The following is a 17,152-nucleotide window of genomic DNA, read 5'->3' as shown; positions in this document are numbered from 1 at the left end:
TGAGCTTCACCTAGAGATGGGAGAAAAAGGATGGCAAGATAGGACCTGTCCTCTGTATGATTGTACCAAACCTGTTTCTTAAGTTCTTTAGCAAGATTATAGTTGATATAGTTGATAAGACCTTGATAAAGTTTAAGTTATTATTTAATCTTTTAGTATTGATTATACAGTGAATCTGTATAAATAATTTGCCAGTTTCCCCCTCCCACCTCCAAAGATGATACAGGCTGCACTCTTAAACATAATTGCTAGTGGAGTCCTTGGGGTTCTCTGAGCTTGGTTGTTTTCTTGCAAATGTTTCGTTACCCGGCTAGGTAACATCTTCAGTGCTAGAATGGAATGGGATTTGCTCTCTGTTTATATATTGTGGCATGCCCTGCCAGTGTTGGTGGGGGTGTGGGTTTTGTTGTTTATCTCTATGTGCCTGTTGATAGCTGCCTTGTCTGAATACCAAGCTTCCAAGAATTCCCTTGCATTTTTGATTTAGCTTGGTCTAAGATGTTGACAGTTTCCCAGTTGAAATTATGGTTAAGTCCATCCGTGTGTTGTGAGATTAAGGAGTTTTCATCATGTCTTCTGACTGCTAGTTGGTGTTCATGGATGTGCTCTGCAAGCCTTCTGCTTGTCTGTCCTACATAGTGGTTATTACAGTCCTTACACTGTATGTTGTAGATGACTCCTGTTTTTTCTTCTTGAGTCTTTTTGTTTGCTAAGCAACGTCTACACACTATTCAAAAGAGAGGAATAGAAAGGAAAACAAAAGACCAGAACATCTCCTCACCAGCAATCATCGCCCAGATAAGCAGAGATTAACACCAAGATTACCACCAGACATACAAGCAGTAAACAATACCCTAATCAAGGAACTACCAGAGGAAAAAATAGAACAAAACAAAACCCACACCCCCACCAACACTGGCAGAGCATGCCACAATATATAAACAGAGAGCAAATCCCATTCCATTCTAGCACTGAAGTTGTTACCTAGCCGGGTAATGAGACGTTTGCAAGAAAACAACCAAGCTCAGAGAACCCCAAGGACTCCACAGTTCAACCCTGAGCTACGCAGATTCGCTTCTATTGATAATTGCTAGTAGAAAGGTCTTTGAACATAGCTGGACTTAATTCAATACAGAAAGTCCCTGTAAGGTTTCAGATGTATTATTTGTTAAATTTATATTCCGTTTTTCCATCAGTTTATAGAAATATAGTTTTGCACTAAGTATATATGATTAATATATAGATTAACGTTATGAGCAGAATGTTGGAAAGATCTGCAACTCGATGTATCCATAAGCTGTTCCATCTCTGAAAATGAGAGGGAGAAGAATAGCCAAATTCTGGCAATTTCTGAAACCTTTAGTACTTTTCAAGAATTTCATTTTCCTGTACATACATTCCATTTCCTTTTCTAGGAAGATTGGTGTGTATCAAGAACATACTTCCCCGTGGCCTCTAGATGTGTTGGACTGCAATTCTTATCCATAATACTTAGGATAATAAGAGTTGTAGTTCTTTCCATCTGGAGGGCTTCTGGTTAGCAAAATTAATGTAGATAGTTGCACTCACACAGACTTCACTTGTCTTTATACTACTTTAAAATAATGTGATTGCTCTGGTTTTTTTATTTGGACTTCAGCGCTTGAAATAGCATTAAGCAAAGCATTCTGTTTAATGGAATACAGGACCAAGTTTTAAAAGTTAGATAAAGCCTATGTATCTGCTTAGAAAGGGGGATGCGGTGGTGCAGCAGCTTAATAATGCTGAAAGTTGCCGGCCAGAAATGGTTGACGCTTCAGCGATTCGAGTCCAGCCTTCGCGTTAACAGGGTGAGCTCCTGTTTCTTCCCCAGTTCCTGTCAACTCAACAGTTCGAAAACTCACGTGAGTAGATAAATGGGTACTCTCACTCCGGTGGGAGGAAAAATGCTGGCGGCGCCTTGCAAAAGGAGTTGCCGGTAAGCGCGAAAAACCGCGCTCGCCCGAAAAGGGCGCGAAGCAACGGAAACCCCGCCTCCTGTGTTTGCCAGCTGGGCTCTGCTCTAGGAAGGAGGCACTGGCAAACCACTTCCGAAACACCTTGCCTTGAAAACTGCAAGGACTCGTCCAAGCAGTCACTGCAGAGTCGGTAACGACTGAGCACAGATAAAAAAAAAAAAATCTGCTTAGAAGTAAACCAATGAATTCAGCGGGCTTTGGGAGTATGTATAAGGCTGCAGTTTAGTTGATTAAGCTCTGAAATATACCTGATATGTAAGAAAGGTATCTCTCTGGATGCTCTTTAAGTTGTTTCATACTCTCAAGCTTCTGAGCTATTATTAGTAGGCCTTTTTAAAGAAATTATTTTTAACCAGCTTGTATTCTACCCTTTAACATTCCAGCACAGGAACAGTGTACTTCTGTTTTTTAGAGTGAAGTTTAAAATCAATTATATGAAGCTGCTGCACTTCTTAAAACTATTTCCCATGTGAATTATAATGACAAAATTAGATAATTTAAAAAACAGTTGTGTATTTGTACCTTATAAACATGGAGGGTTATCTTAAAATAAAAAAAAAGGTTAAACTTTAAAACTAAATTTAGTTGGCCTTACTGTATCTTGGATAAGATTTAAAGCAAAAGCAGGAAATAAAGTCAGAGTGGAAATGTTAAAAGAGCACGCATAGAGACTGATTTTTGAAGTGCTGATAAAATCTTAAAAATGAATAATTGAAAGGAATTATGTCAAAGAACAGATTGCTGTAAATGAAGCAACATGGTAATAAAATATTTTATATTCAGAAGTATTGCTTAGTAGAATATGAGCGGTATAATGTTCTAGGTTAGTATAAGTACTAATTTGCAATGCAGTAGAAATATACAGAAGGGGGATAGAATTGTCGAGAAAGAGAAATGTTTTAAGAACAGATGATGGCTACTTGCAATTCTTGGTTTATTCTATTATAAACAGTAGTTCTAGCAGAAAAGTAGCAGCCTGACTCTTAAAAAGAAAAAGAGAGAACTTGAAGACAAAGGAAACAATTTCAACCGTTTTTGTTTGTTTCTCCAATAATATAAGCTCAAGGGTATTTAAAAAAAAACCTCTTGATCCAGTCCTCCAAGCAGTACAGCACCTATGTTCAGGGCCAACCTACCTTCCCTTCCTTCCTTCCTTCCTTCCTTCCTTCCTTCCTTCCTTCCTTCCTTCCTTCCTTCCTTCCTTCCTTCCTTCCCTCGCTCCCTCCCTCCCTCCCTCCCTCCCTCCCTCCCTCCATTTGTGGCTTCCTTCCTTCCTTCCGTTTGTGGGCATTCAGTGCACCAAGCTATTTAGGCCTAGATTTGTAGAGTTCCCAGTCACCTTCCTTCTGAGTGGTCAATGAAGAGTTGAAAGCAGAGCTGCTTGAATACATGAAAGATATCATCAGACTCCTTTCCTTGTAGTGTTGTAGTATGCTGAATTCTGGTGCTCCTAGTCTAGACAAAACACAAACAGGCCTCTCTGTTATGCCATTTAGAATATCTTTGTGCAAGGGCATTAATCAGCAGCAACACAAGAATCCATAAAGACAGTCTTTTCCAACCTGATGCCCTCCAACTATTTTACTGTGTCTTGAGAATTAAAGCCTAGATAATATCTGGGAATAGCAAGCAAATAGGATTACATGTATTTTAGATCAAAATACAAGCCCTACATGGCACAGGGCCAGGTTATTGCAGGACTGCCTCTCCCTGAGGATATCTGCCTGCCCTGCCAGATCGGATAGTGTAGGCGCGCTCCAGGTCCTTTCCCTGAAACATTGCCCTCTAATGGGACCTTGGAAGCATGCCTTTTCCGTGGCTGCCCCTACCTTATGGAACACCCTTCTCCAGCAATCCAGCAGGCCCCATCCTCTTAGTCTTCCAGAAGGCCATTAAAACCTGTCTCTTTACCCAGGCAATGGGATAGAGTGGTGGAGACTTTTTGGGGCACCCTGGGAGGTAGATCGAGATGCTGGGTTTTTCGTTTTTATATGTTTTTATGGTTTGTATAGGTTTATTGCTGTGAGCCACCCAGAGTTGTTTTAAGATGGGTGGCCATAACAACTCTTTTAAAATAAATAAATTAGTGTAATATGACCCATGAGATTGTCTATGGAAGACAGAACATTCCCACCACTGTGAAAGAGAGAGCATAGGCTACGTTCCATGGAGCTGAGGTTCTTTAATAAAGAATGATTTCAGTCCAGTGAAGAAAGTTTGGCAAACTGATTAGTGATGAAAGATTTGATATATTACTCTAATTCATTGTGATTACTTAGGAAGACACTCTCATTATTCCTTCATCCTGTAGAATCCAGTGCTCAATAAAGTTGGGCAGCATTACTGAAAGAGTACATTAGCAATGGTGAATGTATTTGATGCATTCCTGATGTGTGGAGTTATAAGGAGTTCATCAAAATACTGTATTCACCAGGAGGAAAAAAATAATTTCATTAAAAAGGAATTGCAGATATATTCTATTGCTAGAGTTCTGTTCCCTCTTTTGACAATTTTTAATGTAGAACAGCATCACTTGATATAATCCACAAAAACCTATACATATTACAAATATATATGTCAGAGAAGAGTTTTAAAAATCTATTTTTAGAATTGATTTCTATCGCTGCCCACTCAGCCCATGACTCTATGCTGGAATACTGGTAGCACTAGAGCCAAATAAATTTATTCTGGTTCCTTGTATACTTATAAAAATACCAATAAGTTTCATTTATATTACCGTTTGCAGTTGCATTATACATTATGCATTATTATGATTTCTCTGTGATAAACAGATTTTATCTTTAATGCACAATTATAATTGTTGTTACCTATCCAAAAATGTTTATGCATAAAAGATTGCGCTGGATAACAACTTTTTATTTTGTTTAAATAGATATTTGTTGCAAGTGTAGCCATTAGAAAACTTGTCCAACAAATGTTTGAATAAGAATGGCCTTTGTTCTTGACGTCTGATATCTTTAGGAACATATATAAACTATAAAAAGTGTCTAATGGGACTCAACTGTACTTTGCCCTTATTTAAACAAAAGTTGCTAAATTGTAACCTACTTGAATTAATTGCATAGAACCAGTGGAAGAGTGAAATGGTGGGAAAGATATTTCCAATTGCTATTAAGAAAGTCTGTAAAGTTTGATACATTTATATTTCCTAGGAATATGGATCTGGAAGTTAGTGTACCATTTTGTGTATGAGCAGTTTGGAATTGGTGTTTATGAGCAAATGGTAGAAAGCAAAAAGTTAGCCTCTTCCTTCACTATTCTTCCTTTTTATTTTACAGTATCAAACATAAGTAGTCAGTGAAAAGGAATTGCTGAACTGACTAGTTTGCACTTCAAGCAACGGCTAATAAAATAAAAATGCAATAAAGCCCATAGATTACATTTGGGTATTTCATGGACTGGGAATACAAATTAATGATTTAAAGATCAGTATATTTACAAATCTATACTGTATGACAGAAGATGTGATTATTTTAATTCTTAAAATATTTTAAAAACTACATACTAGAACATAGTAGCAAAAAATAATAATCCAAAAGCCAGAAGCTTTGCAAAAGGTTACTGAAGCATGCATGAATGTTCCACTCGCTGTCTGAAACATCATCCCTCCCGAGGTGAGGTTAGCCCCAACCCTCAAAGCCTTCCGGAAAGCCCTTAAAACTTGAAAAAACTTGGTTTTTTTCAGCAAGCCTGGGGATCCCCTGGTGATAGGGAGCTTGCACGTTGGCTGTATTATGTGTAATATTCTAGCACTTGTGGTCTTCTTTCTATTTCTGTTTATTTTAATTGTTTTTAATGGGTTTTGTAGTGGGTTTTAATAGAAGGTTTTATTGTATGCTGCCCAGAGTCACTTTGTGTGAGATGGGCAGCTATATAAATTTCACAAATAAATAAATGTGTTAGAATCATATAACAAATCAGAAGCATTCATGTTTTGGAATAACATAACATTGCTCAAAGCATGTCCATTTAAATAACTTCTGTAGTTGTAGCAGTTTTATTTAAAATTCTCTCAATAGTGGTACCTTTTTTCCTCTGTGACTACACTTTGAATTCTACAATTTTATGCTGTATGTTCTAAACATTTGGAATTTTGTCCTGAGTTAGCACTAATGATTTTTATCTGTCTCTTTTTAGATGTTACATTTCGGGACAAGTTGACAGTATCTTTCTGATGAGCCTCTGCCTAAAAGCATGCCATTTGTGTATGCTATTCATTCTTCTTGAAACATGGGTGAAAAAGACAATGAAAAATACAACCAATCTAGCCAAATATTTGAAAGCTTTGTCCAAGCCTCAACATGCAAAGGTTCAGTTCAGGCCTTTAATATTCTCACTCGTCATCTTGAACTAGATCCTTTGGACAGCAGGAACTTTTATGCTAAACTTAAATCAAAAGTGACCAGTTGGAAAGCCAAAGCTTTGTGGAATAAGCTAGATAAACGAGCAAGCCATAAGGAATATAAGCGTGGGAAATCTTGTGCAAACACTAAGGTAAGGCGAATTTTGTACTTTATTTTGAATCTGATCCTTCTTGAATAATTCAGGTGACCCTCTGATTTTTTAGAAGGTATTTTGGGGTTCTCCTATGGCTTTAGGTTTAATAATAATTTTGGACAAATTTCCTCTTGTGGATAACAATTCAAAAATCCATTCCTGTGCCTTGCTATTCATACATACGGTATCATAAGGTTAATGCAGATCTGCTTTTTATCATTGGAAAGTGAAGCATGATTTTGTATTTGTAAATTTCCAGTTACTTTAACATTTATTGTGGAGGAGCAAAATTTAATCAAAAAATCTTAACAAATTCACATGTTGATTTTAGTATATTAAAATATATGTACCTGCCTCATCCGTTCACCTTTTAGGAAGACTGTTCTTTAACTTCATTACATTCAAAGTCAAGAATGCAAAGAGTGCTGGGAACACTTTTAATTAATAAGAGGGCCAAAGCAGCTTTGTAGGTTCCATTGTCAGCCTTCATGAGAACCTGTGAGTGAATGATCACTACCTAAATGGAAGTGAAACACCTTGTTGAAAAACTGAATCCATTTAGGTTGAGTTAAGTTAAAATCCTGTGAACTTGACATATTAATGCAGATAGTCCTCAGTTACTGACAGTAATTAGGACCAGCAACTCTGTCACTAAGCAACATGGTCGTAAAGTGCAATGTCATGTGACTGCGTCAACTTATGACGGCAGTTTCAGCAGTTCTAGTTGTGGTTGTTAAGTGAATTCCACATAGTTGTTTAGCACAATGTCACGAGATCACCATTTGCAGCCTCCTGCTGGCTTCTCCAGTGACTTTGCTTGTTGGAAGCTAGCAGTGAAGGTCACAAATGGTGATCACATGACCCCAGGATGCTGCAACAATTATAATTGTGAGCTGGTTGCCAAGTGCCTGAATTGCAATCACATAACTGTGGGGATGCTGTGACGACTGCAACTTTGAGGACTGGCCATAAGTCTCCTTGTTTAGCACTGTCGTAACTTTGAACAGTCGCTAAACAAATGGTTGTTAACGAGGACTACCTGTACCATTGATGTGAACAGGATTATTTGAATACATGTTGAATATATGGATTATGACTTTATATATGCAACTTAAATCATTGCAGTTAGTATCCTTCTGTATTCTATCCTCAAGACACTGAGAAGTAAGAATTGGGCTATCCCAATTTCCATTATTAAAAATGGCTTCTTGACATTTTTAAAAATGGGAATATTCCACAGAACCTGAATAAAATGTCATTTTAATAAAGAACAGTATCAATAAATTTCAGTTACTTCAGAAAAATCCAAAATTGTTTTATCTGCTATCTGAGTAGCCAGACTGTATATATGGAAATGCTTAATCTGGGGAATGCAAATGAAAACACTGACTGGATTGTGGGCCGAATGTAACTATCAAGCAAGCATTCTTTACTGATGATGCATTGTTTCCTGTCAAAAAATATCTATGGCATATGAGTGATAAGAAGTACAGAAACAAGAACAACTCCCCAACGATTACTTTGAGGCAGTACTGGTATTAAGACACTAAATATACTATGTTTAGCACCTTAGAAGGTTCAATTACATGCCAGCATATAAATCACTTGCAGAAGCATAATCTTGGATACAATTAGTGAGAGCAAATATACTTTGAACAAAGTATGATTTTCATGTTGAACATAAGTGGTCATAGAATTAAATTCTGTGAATTGGCTGGAATGTTTTGCTTAAATGTTAGAAAATCATATTGAAATTCCTGCATGGTCATAAAAAGCAGTCTTGCACCTTACTGTTTATATTATTTCTAATTTATTAAGCTGATGCAACATAAATTCATAATGCAGTATATACTTTTTAAAAGACTACAAGCTTTTTTGTATATTTATATAATGTGGAGAATATTAAATAAAATATCTGAAACTAAAACTGAGAGGAAGAGGAATAGATAAATAAGAAATAAACAATGACAGTCGGTTTTAAATAAACATATATATTTTGAAAATGTTAGATACAGCAGTATTAGAATAGACGACACTTAATGGCTGAAGGCCAAACTTTGACTGATAAATCTCTACTTTTGTAGGATAAAGTAAGCATTCTGGCTAATATCCCATTTCTACTTTAGCCTCTGATTTAACAAGGATGCCCATCTAAAATCAATTTTGAGGTAAGGGTACTTGAGGAATGCAAAAAATCTGAACCACATTTCCCATATTAATTAAATTGGAATTATGGTATATTGTTTAATGTTGCTTCTTTGAATTTCTGCATATTTTGAGTTATACCAAACTTAATTGGTAGCACAGCTGGAAATGGGGTGTTGGCTGAAATAATCACTTGTACTATCAGTTATGCTTCTGAAAAAGCTGTATTTAGCCTACTAAATACTGTGCAAAAAGGTCTCCAGAGCACCTCAGTTAGGACTGATATTTTATGACTAAGCTTCCTTCAATAACTCATATTCTTGGCAGTAAAAACCATTATGGGATGTTAGTTCTTACATACTATTCTGGAGAGGGGGTGTCAAACTGAACATGACTTCATTGTTGTTACTAGCAAGTCTTCTGCGCATTATTTTCTTATTGAGAATGGAGGGATTCATCTGGGTCAGAACTGTAACATGGAAGTGAGGGATTTACTACTTTCCTTGCTATAGTTCTGATTTATCACACACACACACACACCCTTGTCATTTTCCTTTAGAGTAAGCTGCTTGTCGAGTGCCTGCTGATCTAAGATCAGTAGAAGCAATGGAAGGCGTCCTGAGTGCGGGACGGAGAAGGCTGGGCAGGCTGTTCTAGCTTTCTAAAACGGGTGGGGATGGAGCACCTACAGTAGTGATATCCAATGGCGTAATCTCTTCTCACAGTCAGTGCCCGAGGAGCAGCTAGACTGGCTGTAAGTGCATTGCATAACCCGTTTGTTTTTGCTTGATAGTGCCTGGAATATAAACCAAGAAGTTTTTATGCAGTCCCACAGTAAGACACATCATTACTCCACCACACCCTTTATATATTTCCAGGTAGCTGAATCAAGGTACATTAGTGCTCACTTTTGCCATGCTGTCTATGGCAACTGTGCTCCTAGTCTGTTTAAAGTTAAACCTTATTCTTTCTTAGCAAATGGCTAGGGCAGAGCAATAGATTAATTTCTCAGGAAATATGAAGCTAGTTAATATTTAAAAATATTAACTAGTGTATCTTTTAATGGAGGACAAGATCCATTCAAGCTTCACTAATCTAAGACTATTTTGATGCTAAAAACAAAGTAAGGTATTCTGAGAATAACAGTAGCAATTGTTATTGTATTACAGAGTGACAAATTCACCCCCCTAGTATCTATCAGTATGAATGTAGTTATATTTGGAACTTAAAAAACATTTGATATCAGTGTGCATTGGGGCTTTTTCTATAGCTTTTCTCATATTTTCTCCTTCCCTTCTTTCATATATTCTCCTTCCTCCTTTTGGGGAACTATATTTGCTTAAAATGCAATACAGAAAGCAGTAAAGTTACTGTTGTAGGTACATGTTCCAAATAAATGTTTCTTGAACAGAAAACATTCTCCCCACAATTTTACTGCAAAGTTAATGGCTTTTGGCACTGGAGGAGGAGTTTAAAGTAATGGAGTTACAATACTTTCTTACCCTACAGCTCCCTATACAGCCTTAGAATCAAATATTGGGGGTTTATGGGGGACTGTCAGAGGGAACCTGGGATATTTAATCAGAAGAAAGTGTTACGCCAATAACTACCATGTCAGAAATTATGCTAACATGAATTCCATATTTAACACTAAGTAACTTTCTAATCCTGAGTGCTATTTTGGTGGAGAAATTGATATAAGTCATTCCAAGAAAGGATGAACCACTTGTGTTCAGGGCAAAAAGAAAACAAATATTGAATGGACTCTGCAATAAAATTCTATAGAGCTGTAATTATGGTCAAGGTTTTGGAATGGAATTGGTTAGCTTGGACATTTTTTATGTTTAACGTGAGTGTCTAGCTTTTCATACTTACTGGATTAAACAGGAATTGCAAAAGGTTGATGTAATAAAATCTAGAGTGAAATTGAGGAAATAAGCAATCACATACTGTACAGTACTTTGGATTGTACTCTGAAGCTCATTTGAAAGTGTCATTTCTGCATGTAGTTTCAGAACAATTTTTGCAGTTTGTACCAGCCAGTGAAACAAAGGTTTTTTAAAAATATCATATATCAGAGCTGTGCTATTTGAAATGAGGAGCATCTATTTTATCTGAGGACTAGGGCACTTATTACCAGGGATTCAAGGCAATCCAAGGCATAGGGACTGCATTTTGGTGGGGTGGGGGTCCCTATGAGTTGGTGTTGACTCCTGGCAACTGCCTGGACAAGTTGCTGCAGTTTTCTTGGCAAGGTTTTTCAAAAGTAGTTTGCCATTGCCTCCTTCCTAGGGCTGAGAGAGAGTGACTGGCCCAAGGTCACCCAGCTGGCTTCCTGTCTATGGAGGAACTAGAACTCACAGTCTTCCAGTTTCTAGCCTGGTGCCTTAACGCTCTATAAGGAGTGTATGTACTCTGTAAATTATACAAAACATTCTAACGAAGTAAAGCAAAATTCATCATCTCTTAAAATTTGTGGAAACTTTGCAAGTTTTTATTTTTTTTGAGCAAGTTGCTTAGTTTCTACTAATAAAATGAGAGCCAGGAAACTCATTTAAAGCCAAAGAACTTCCATCATCTCAATAAAAAACAATTCTGGGACTCCCTCAGATTATTTATGCTTATTTAGCATTACCTGTTTCTTTTCAAACCACAAGAACTGCAGACATCAAGACGTTATTCTGATGATTCCTGTACTGTGCAAGCACATGCTGTCCTGAAAAACAACTGCAATTATTACCAGATGACAGTAATACTTGCAAAAAACACAATCTCTCAATAAAGATAAAATAGTGTTAGTAGAGAATAAGTATGCAATTTTAGCACAAGAATTAACTGTGAAGACAAGAAATTATATGACCTACTGCAGATACTGGAACAGTGTGCAGTGATAGCAGAGTGGACAAGATAAATCAGGCATGGATGGAGACAATGGGGACATAGGAATCAGAGGAGAACATAGATCTTAGAGATCTAGAAAATAACCTGGCTCTCATTCTTTAGCTCAGGATCCTTTTGAATGACCAAATGGTCCTTGTGACAATATAGGTGGAAGAATCCTAGAATGGTTTGATAGGAGAGGTATTTGGTGAGTTTGCAAGATTCAAATCTGTAGTCATCTTAGAAGAAACTAGACTTGTGTGTGGGAGATGCTGATTTTACTAAATCCAATCATTTAGAGCAGAGTTGCTGAAAATATCTAAACATCCCCTCTTTCTTTCTCCCCCTTCCTTTTAACAGAATTAAATAGAAAAGTTGTTAAGTCATTTGGGCAAAAATGCTTGAAGGATACATTTATAATAATTGCATAATGATTTAGTTTACATGTGTTCATGTTTTTACAAAGAAAATTATAGGAGGTAATTGTTTAAGCAAGCACCGGTGATGAAAGGAAATATAGACAACATTTTCTGAAAATAGGACAGCATATTTGACCTCAGGAACATCTTGCTTGAAGAGATTAAATTTGGTTGAATGTTGTCATCAGCACTGAGAGCTGCTTTTTCTGGCATTTGGTTATGCAGAATGAACATAGTACAGATGCTTTCTAAGTATCTTGCTTATAGTCTTCCAACAATGTAATGGTGAGAGGTATTTAGCTATAGTTTTTGGCAGTTCAACAAAGTTTTGCAGAATAAGTGGAATTATTTTCTTTAGAAAGCTATTGATATCAGATACCTGTTTTAAAATGAACAGTGTGCTAGGCAGTGCATGGAAAATACAGTATTCCTAGAAGAGGATGCAGGAAGGTCAGATGCTTAAAAAGTAAGAGATGAGATATGTGTAATGTCATAGTGAAATTATAGGAAACTCAACATTATGAGGTAGGTGATGTGGGTCTTGATGAGTCAGTGTGAGAAAGCTATTCCAGGCTATGAGAAAGGTATGATTAAAGCCCAGTGATGAACACTTAACTCTTAAGCTCCTGAAAGGAGCTCAGTTCTTACACTACTAGCAACAGGCAGAGTAATGAAAATGGCAGATGGTGTGTGCTGAATTTTCAGGAAAAAATAAGCAATGTAATTTTCCCACTTTTAAAGTTACATCTAATTTGTTTGACTGTGTTACATGCTTAGTAATCTTTAAATCAGGAGTAAAACCCAGAATTAAGTTGAGGGTAAATTTTAAAAACCAGTTTAGTAATCTAAGTATTAAACAGAAAGGTACTCATCTAAATAGACTCAGAAATAAAATAAAATAGTATAAAAGTTCTAGTTAATATGAAGGATGAGATTTTCTGGGATCTAAATGTTATGCTAGATACTAAATTCTGGGCATGAATGCCATTTTGAGATAACACAAGTTATTTATGGAAGACTATATTTTCCAGATCATCTTTTAATGAGATTGCAGCATAGAGATAAAGCACGTGATCTATGTTGTAGCTGCCCAAAAGGAAGGGAACGCCAAATGTAGTGGTTAAGACATCAAAATAGAAAGCAGGTAACTGTGAGTTATAGTCCCACCTTAGGCACAGAGCTAGTTGGGTGGTTCGGGGCCAACCGTTCTCTCTCAGCCGTAGGAAGAAGAAGGCAATGGCAAACCACTACTGAAAACATTGCCAAAAAAATTGCAGGGTCCAGACAGTCACCAGGAATCAAGAATGAATGGAAGGCTATCTATCCATCCATCCATCCATCCATCCATCCATCCTTACACACACACACACACACACACATGTATTCACGCACACACACACACACACATATACTCCCACACCCACACACACAAACAAATCCTGCTCTATGCCTAGCTTCCCCTATTTGTTGACCTAAGGTTGTTAAATCAAATTGAAGTCAGTCCTGGAGAGTCTTCCACCCGCTCTGCCCAAACACACACACACACACAAATATATACACATATACATATACACATATGCATACATGTGATGTAAACCACACTCAAAAACAAAGGCCAAGGTCAAAAAAAGTATTTTAATTTAATAACTACTGGTTAATATTAATTGCCTTTAAGGTTAATTGATCCCACAACTTCATATACCAAATGTTCTCTCACACAGATAGAAATCACTCTTGTACAAAAAATCCCCACATGTTCACATGAATTCACTCTTCTCCATCATTTAAGCAGAAACAGTGGAAAAACTAAAAAAAGAAATAGAATGGCAATGAGGTTGGGAAAGGGTATCTGTTTGGGAAGGGAAGTGCAAGAAAGGGGAAACAACTGGATAGATAAGGAGAAGATAAAAGTGGATAGCATAAGATAGGATGAGACATTATAGAAGCCCTGTTTAGATGCTACAGAAAAGGTTAAATTCAACATTGCAAGGAAGCCTAAGGCTAGTCTTCAAAGACATCCAGGCTTTTCAGCCATGATGTCTCAGCCATTTCCTTCCCTGGAAATCTGCTTCTTTTCAACAGCCTCTTCTATTCTCAGGGAGCGTAAGGTGAAATGAAAATGAAATACTGTTTATTCGGTCAATGACCAGCAAAATTTGAAATGTAAGGTGATCCCTCCCAATTCACTAGTAATTGGTTTCTTAATTTCTCAAGTATTACTTGGCACATCCAGTTAAAAAACTATAAATTCATATCCATTTGATTACTCGGAGAGCTGGTACAAGTAGATGGTACTACATTAGATGGGCAGACATTAAGCTGTCTTAATGCAGGACAGAGTCTTATATTCCTCTGAAGTTTGGAGGATAGTGTGAAAAAGAAGGAGAAGGAAGAAAAAATATAAGTATATGTGTTTAAGAATAGTGTTAGAGTGGGATGGCCTATCCTGCTTTAGGTTTAGCTCCTTCTCCCTTTGCTAGCACATGGTCTTTAATGTGCTTCCCTGGAGTCAGTATGGCCATTGGGTTGAAATTTTTTTCCTCCCTGTATTATATTTCCCATAGGAATAACTTTTTAGGGCACCTTTCTCAAAACATTGCCTGACAGCATCTTGTATAGACATTGCCTGACAGCATCTCAAAACATTGCCTGACAGCATCTTGTATTGGAAGCTTCATCTGTGTCATCAGTTGGAGTTAGGGTTGCTTAACACAAACGTTTTAAATTCTGATATGTCAGAACTGTACAAATCTATTACCTAGTTACTAATAGCAAAGTACTGTCTTTATCTTGAAATGTTAATCTCCAAAGTTTGGGCAGAGGGCTTGAGGAAAAGGCCTGTTTTTGTTCTTGGTTTATTACATGCTTTGACCAGCATAAATCTTTGTGATAGCTTGCCCTCCCCCCCCCCCCCCCCGTTATAGGAAAGGCACTTGCCCAATCTGCTTCAGTAATAACTCCCCCCACTCCAATGAAATTAATTTCAACATTTTTTTTTCGTGGCAACCATCCATCAGCTGTAGCTTGGGCCAAACTCTCTAGCTTAGGTAATAGGTATGAGTGCTACTATATATGTTAGCTGAATATTGATGCACCTAACAACACACATTCACACACATGTACACAAATACACAATACAGATCACTTTATTAAAACTATACTGGTTAACATTATAGCAAAAGTATACATGGTCTTGTGCTCTGTGCAGCATGATCTTTATGTTAACTTGTTATCAGGAACACTATCATTTTAAATTGCTGGTTTTGACCTTCCAGGCCATGCATACAGGAACTTCAGTTATCTGAATCACTTGAATACAGTTCATGATCCCGTGCATTCGGCTTTATCATGCATCAAGGTTGATTAATTTTTCCTCATGGCTAAAATAGCCTATTCACACTTGAGGACTTTTCTCCACTTAGCTCCCACCCTCTAGAATCAGCTACCTATTGCATTATGTATGGAATTTGATCTCTTGAAATGTTAAAAAGCCCTTGGCATCCCCTTTTTTTTGGCAGGATCTTTATGAAGTTGGAACAACTTCCATTGTCACTATTCAATGTAGATGTAATAAATAACTTTATTGTGGTCATTAACCAGCAAATCAATGTAGATTTATGTTATGGTTGTGCATGTATTATGAAATGATTTGTATTTACTATTTTACCATTTTTTTGTTGATTGTTTATATTCTGTTTTATTGATGTTCCTGTACTTTGCATATAAGCACACCCTAAATAGCAATTACTACTTCTATTTATTACAAATTGTTAAGGACAAAAAAACATATAGACTGCATGTATTGGGATGACTCCCCTTCATGTATCACTGCTTTGTCGTGGCGAAGGGGCTTGCATAACTCAGTGAAGCCATGAGCTATACCATGCAGGGCCACCCAAGACGGACAGGTCATGACAGAGAATTCTGACAAAATGTGGTCCACTGGAGAAGGAAATGGCAACCCACTCCAGTATCCTTGCCAAGAAAACCCCATGGACAATGTTAAAAGGCTAAAAGATATGACGCCGGAAGATGAGCCCCTCAGGTCAGAAGGTGTCCAATATGCTACTGGGGAAGAGCGGAGGGCAATTCCAAGTAGCTCCAGAAAGAGTGAAGCGGCTGGGCCAAAGCCGAAAGGACGTTCAGCTGTGGATGTATCTGGAAGCGAAAAGAAGGTCCGATGCTGTAAAGAACAATATTGTATAGGTACCTGGAATGTAAGATCTATGAACCAAGGCAAGCTGGATGTGGTCAAACATGAGATGACAAGATTGAACATCGACATCTTGGGAATCAGCGAACTGAAATGGACGGGAATGGGTGAATTTAATTCGGGTGACCATTATATCTACTACTGTGGGCAAGATACCCTTAGAAGAAATGGAGTTGCACTCATAGTCAATAAGAGAGTGGGAAAGGCAGTAATGGGGTACACCTCAAAAACGACAGAATGATCTCAGTGCGTATCCAAGGCAAACCATTCAACATCACAGTCATCCAAGTCTGTGCCCCAACCACTGATGCCGAAGAAGCTGAAGTTGACCGGTTCTATGAAGACCTACAACACCTTCTAGAACTAGCACCAAAAAAAGATGTCCTTTTCATCATAGGAGATTGGAAAGCTAAAGTAGGAAGTCAAGGAGTAATCGGAATAACAGGCAAGTTTGGCCTTGGAGTACAAAATGAAGCACGGCAAAGGCTAATAGAGTTCTGTCAAGAGAACAAGCTAGTCATAGCAAACACTCTTTTTCAACAACACAAGAGACGACTCTACACATGGACATCACCGGATGGTCAATACCGAAACCAGATTGATTATATACTTTGCAGCCAAAGTTGGAGAAGCTCTATACAGACAGCAAAAACAAGACCAGGAGCTGACTGTGGCTCAGATCATGAGCTTCTTACTGCAAAATTTAGGCTTAAATTGAAGAATGTAGGGAAAACTACTAGACCACTCAGGTATGACTTAGATCATATTCCTTGTGAGTACACAGTGAAGGTGATGAATAGATTTAGAGAATTAGATTTGGTAGACAGAGTGCCTGAAGAACTGTGGACGGAGGTCCGTAACATTGTACAGGAGGCAGCAACTAAAACCATCCCAAAGAAAAAGAAATGCAAGAAAGCAAAATGGCTGTCTGATGAGGCTTTACAAATAGCTGTGGAAAGAAGGAATGCGAAAAGCAAGTG

The 17,152-nt window shown here is 37.5% G+C and overlaps 1 protein-coding gene across 16 annotated transcripts in view; it reads left to right on the top strand.

Moving 5' to 3' along the window:
- The window catches only part of LOC103058722 (F-actin-monooxygenase MICAL2), an 86,143-nt gene that overhangs the window by 17,297 nt on the left and 51,694 nt on the right, over nt 1-17,152 (top strand). For 14 of the 16 annotated variants that reach the window (XM_088145923.1, XM_088145922.1, XM_088145921.1 and 11 more), the window contains exon 2: nt 6,156-6,512. In XM_088145923.1, coding sequence (XP_088002049.1) covers nt 6,249-6,512 — 264 coding nt within the window. In that variant the 5' untranslated portion in view covers nt 6,156-6,248. Of the gene's footprint in view, nt 1-6,155; nt 6,513-17,152 lie in introns of those variants that run through there. The other 2 variants (XM_088145917.1, XM_088145907.1) reach the window with 1 other exon arrangement.

The sequence above is a fragment of the Python bivittatus genome, unplaced genomic scaffold (genome assembly GCF_059951505.1).
Source record: "Python bivittatus isolate LINGU-HERP-01145 unplaced genomic scaffold, Pbiv_v1 ctg000480_np1212, whole genome shotgun sequence".
NCBI classification, from domain to species: Eukaryota; Metazoa; Chordata; class Lepidosauria; order Squamata; family Pythonidae; genus Python; species Python bivittatus.
Note: the sequence above shows the minus strand (reverse complement) of the source record. Positions and strands in the feature narration are given on the sequence as shown.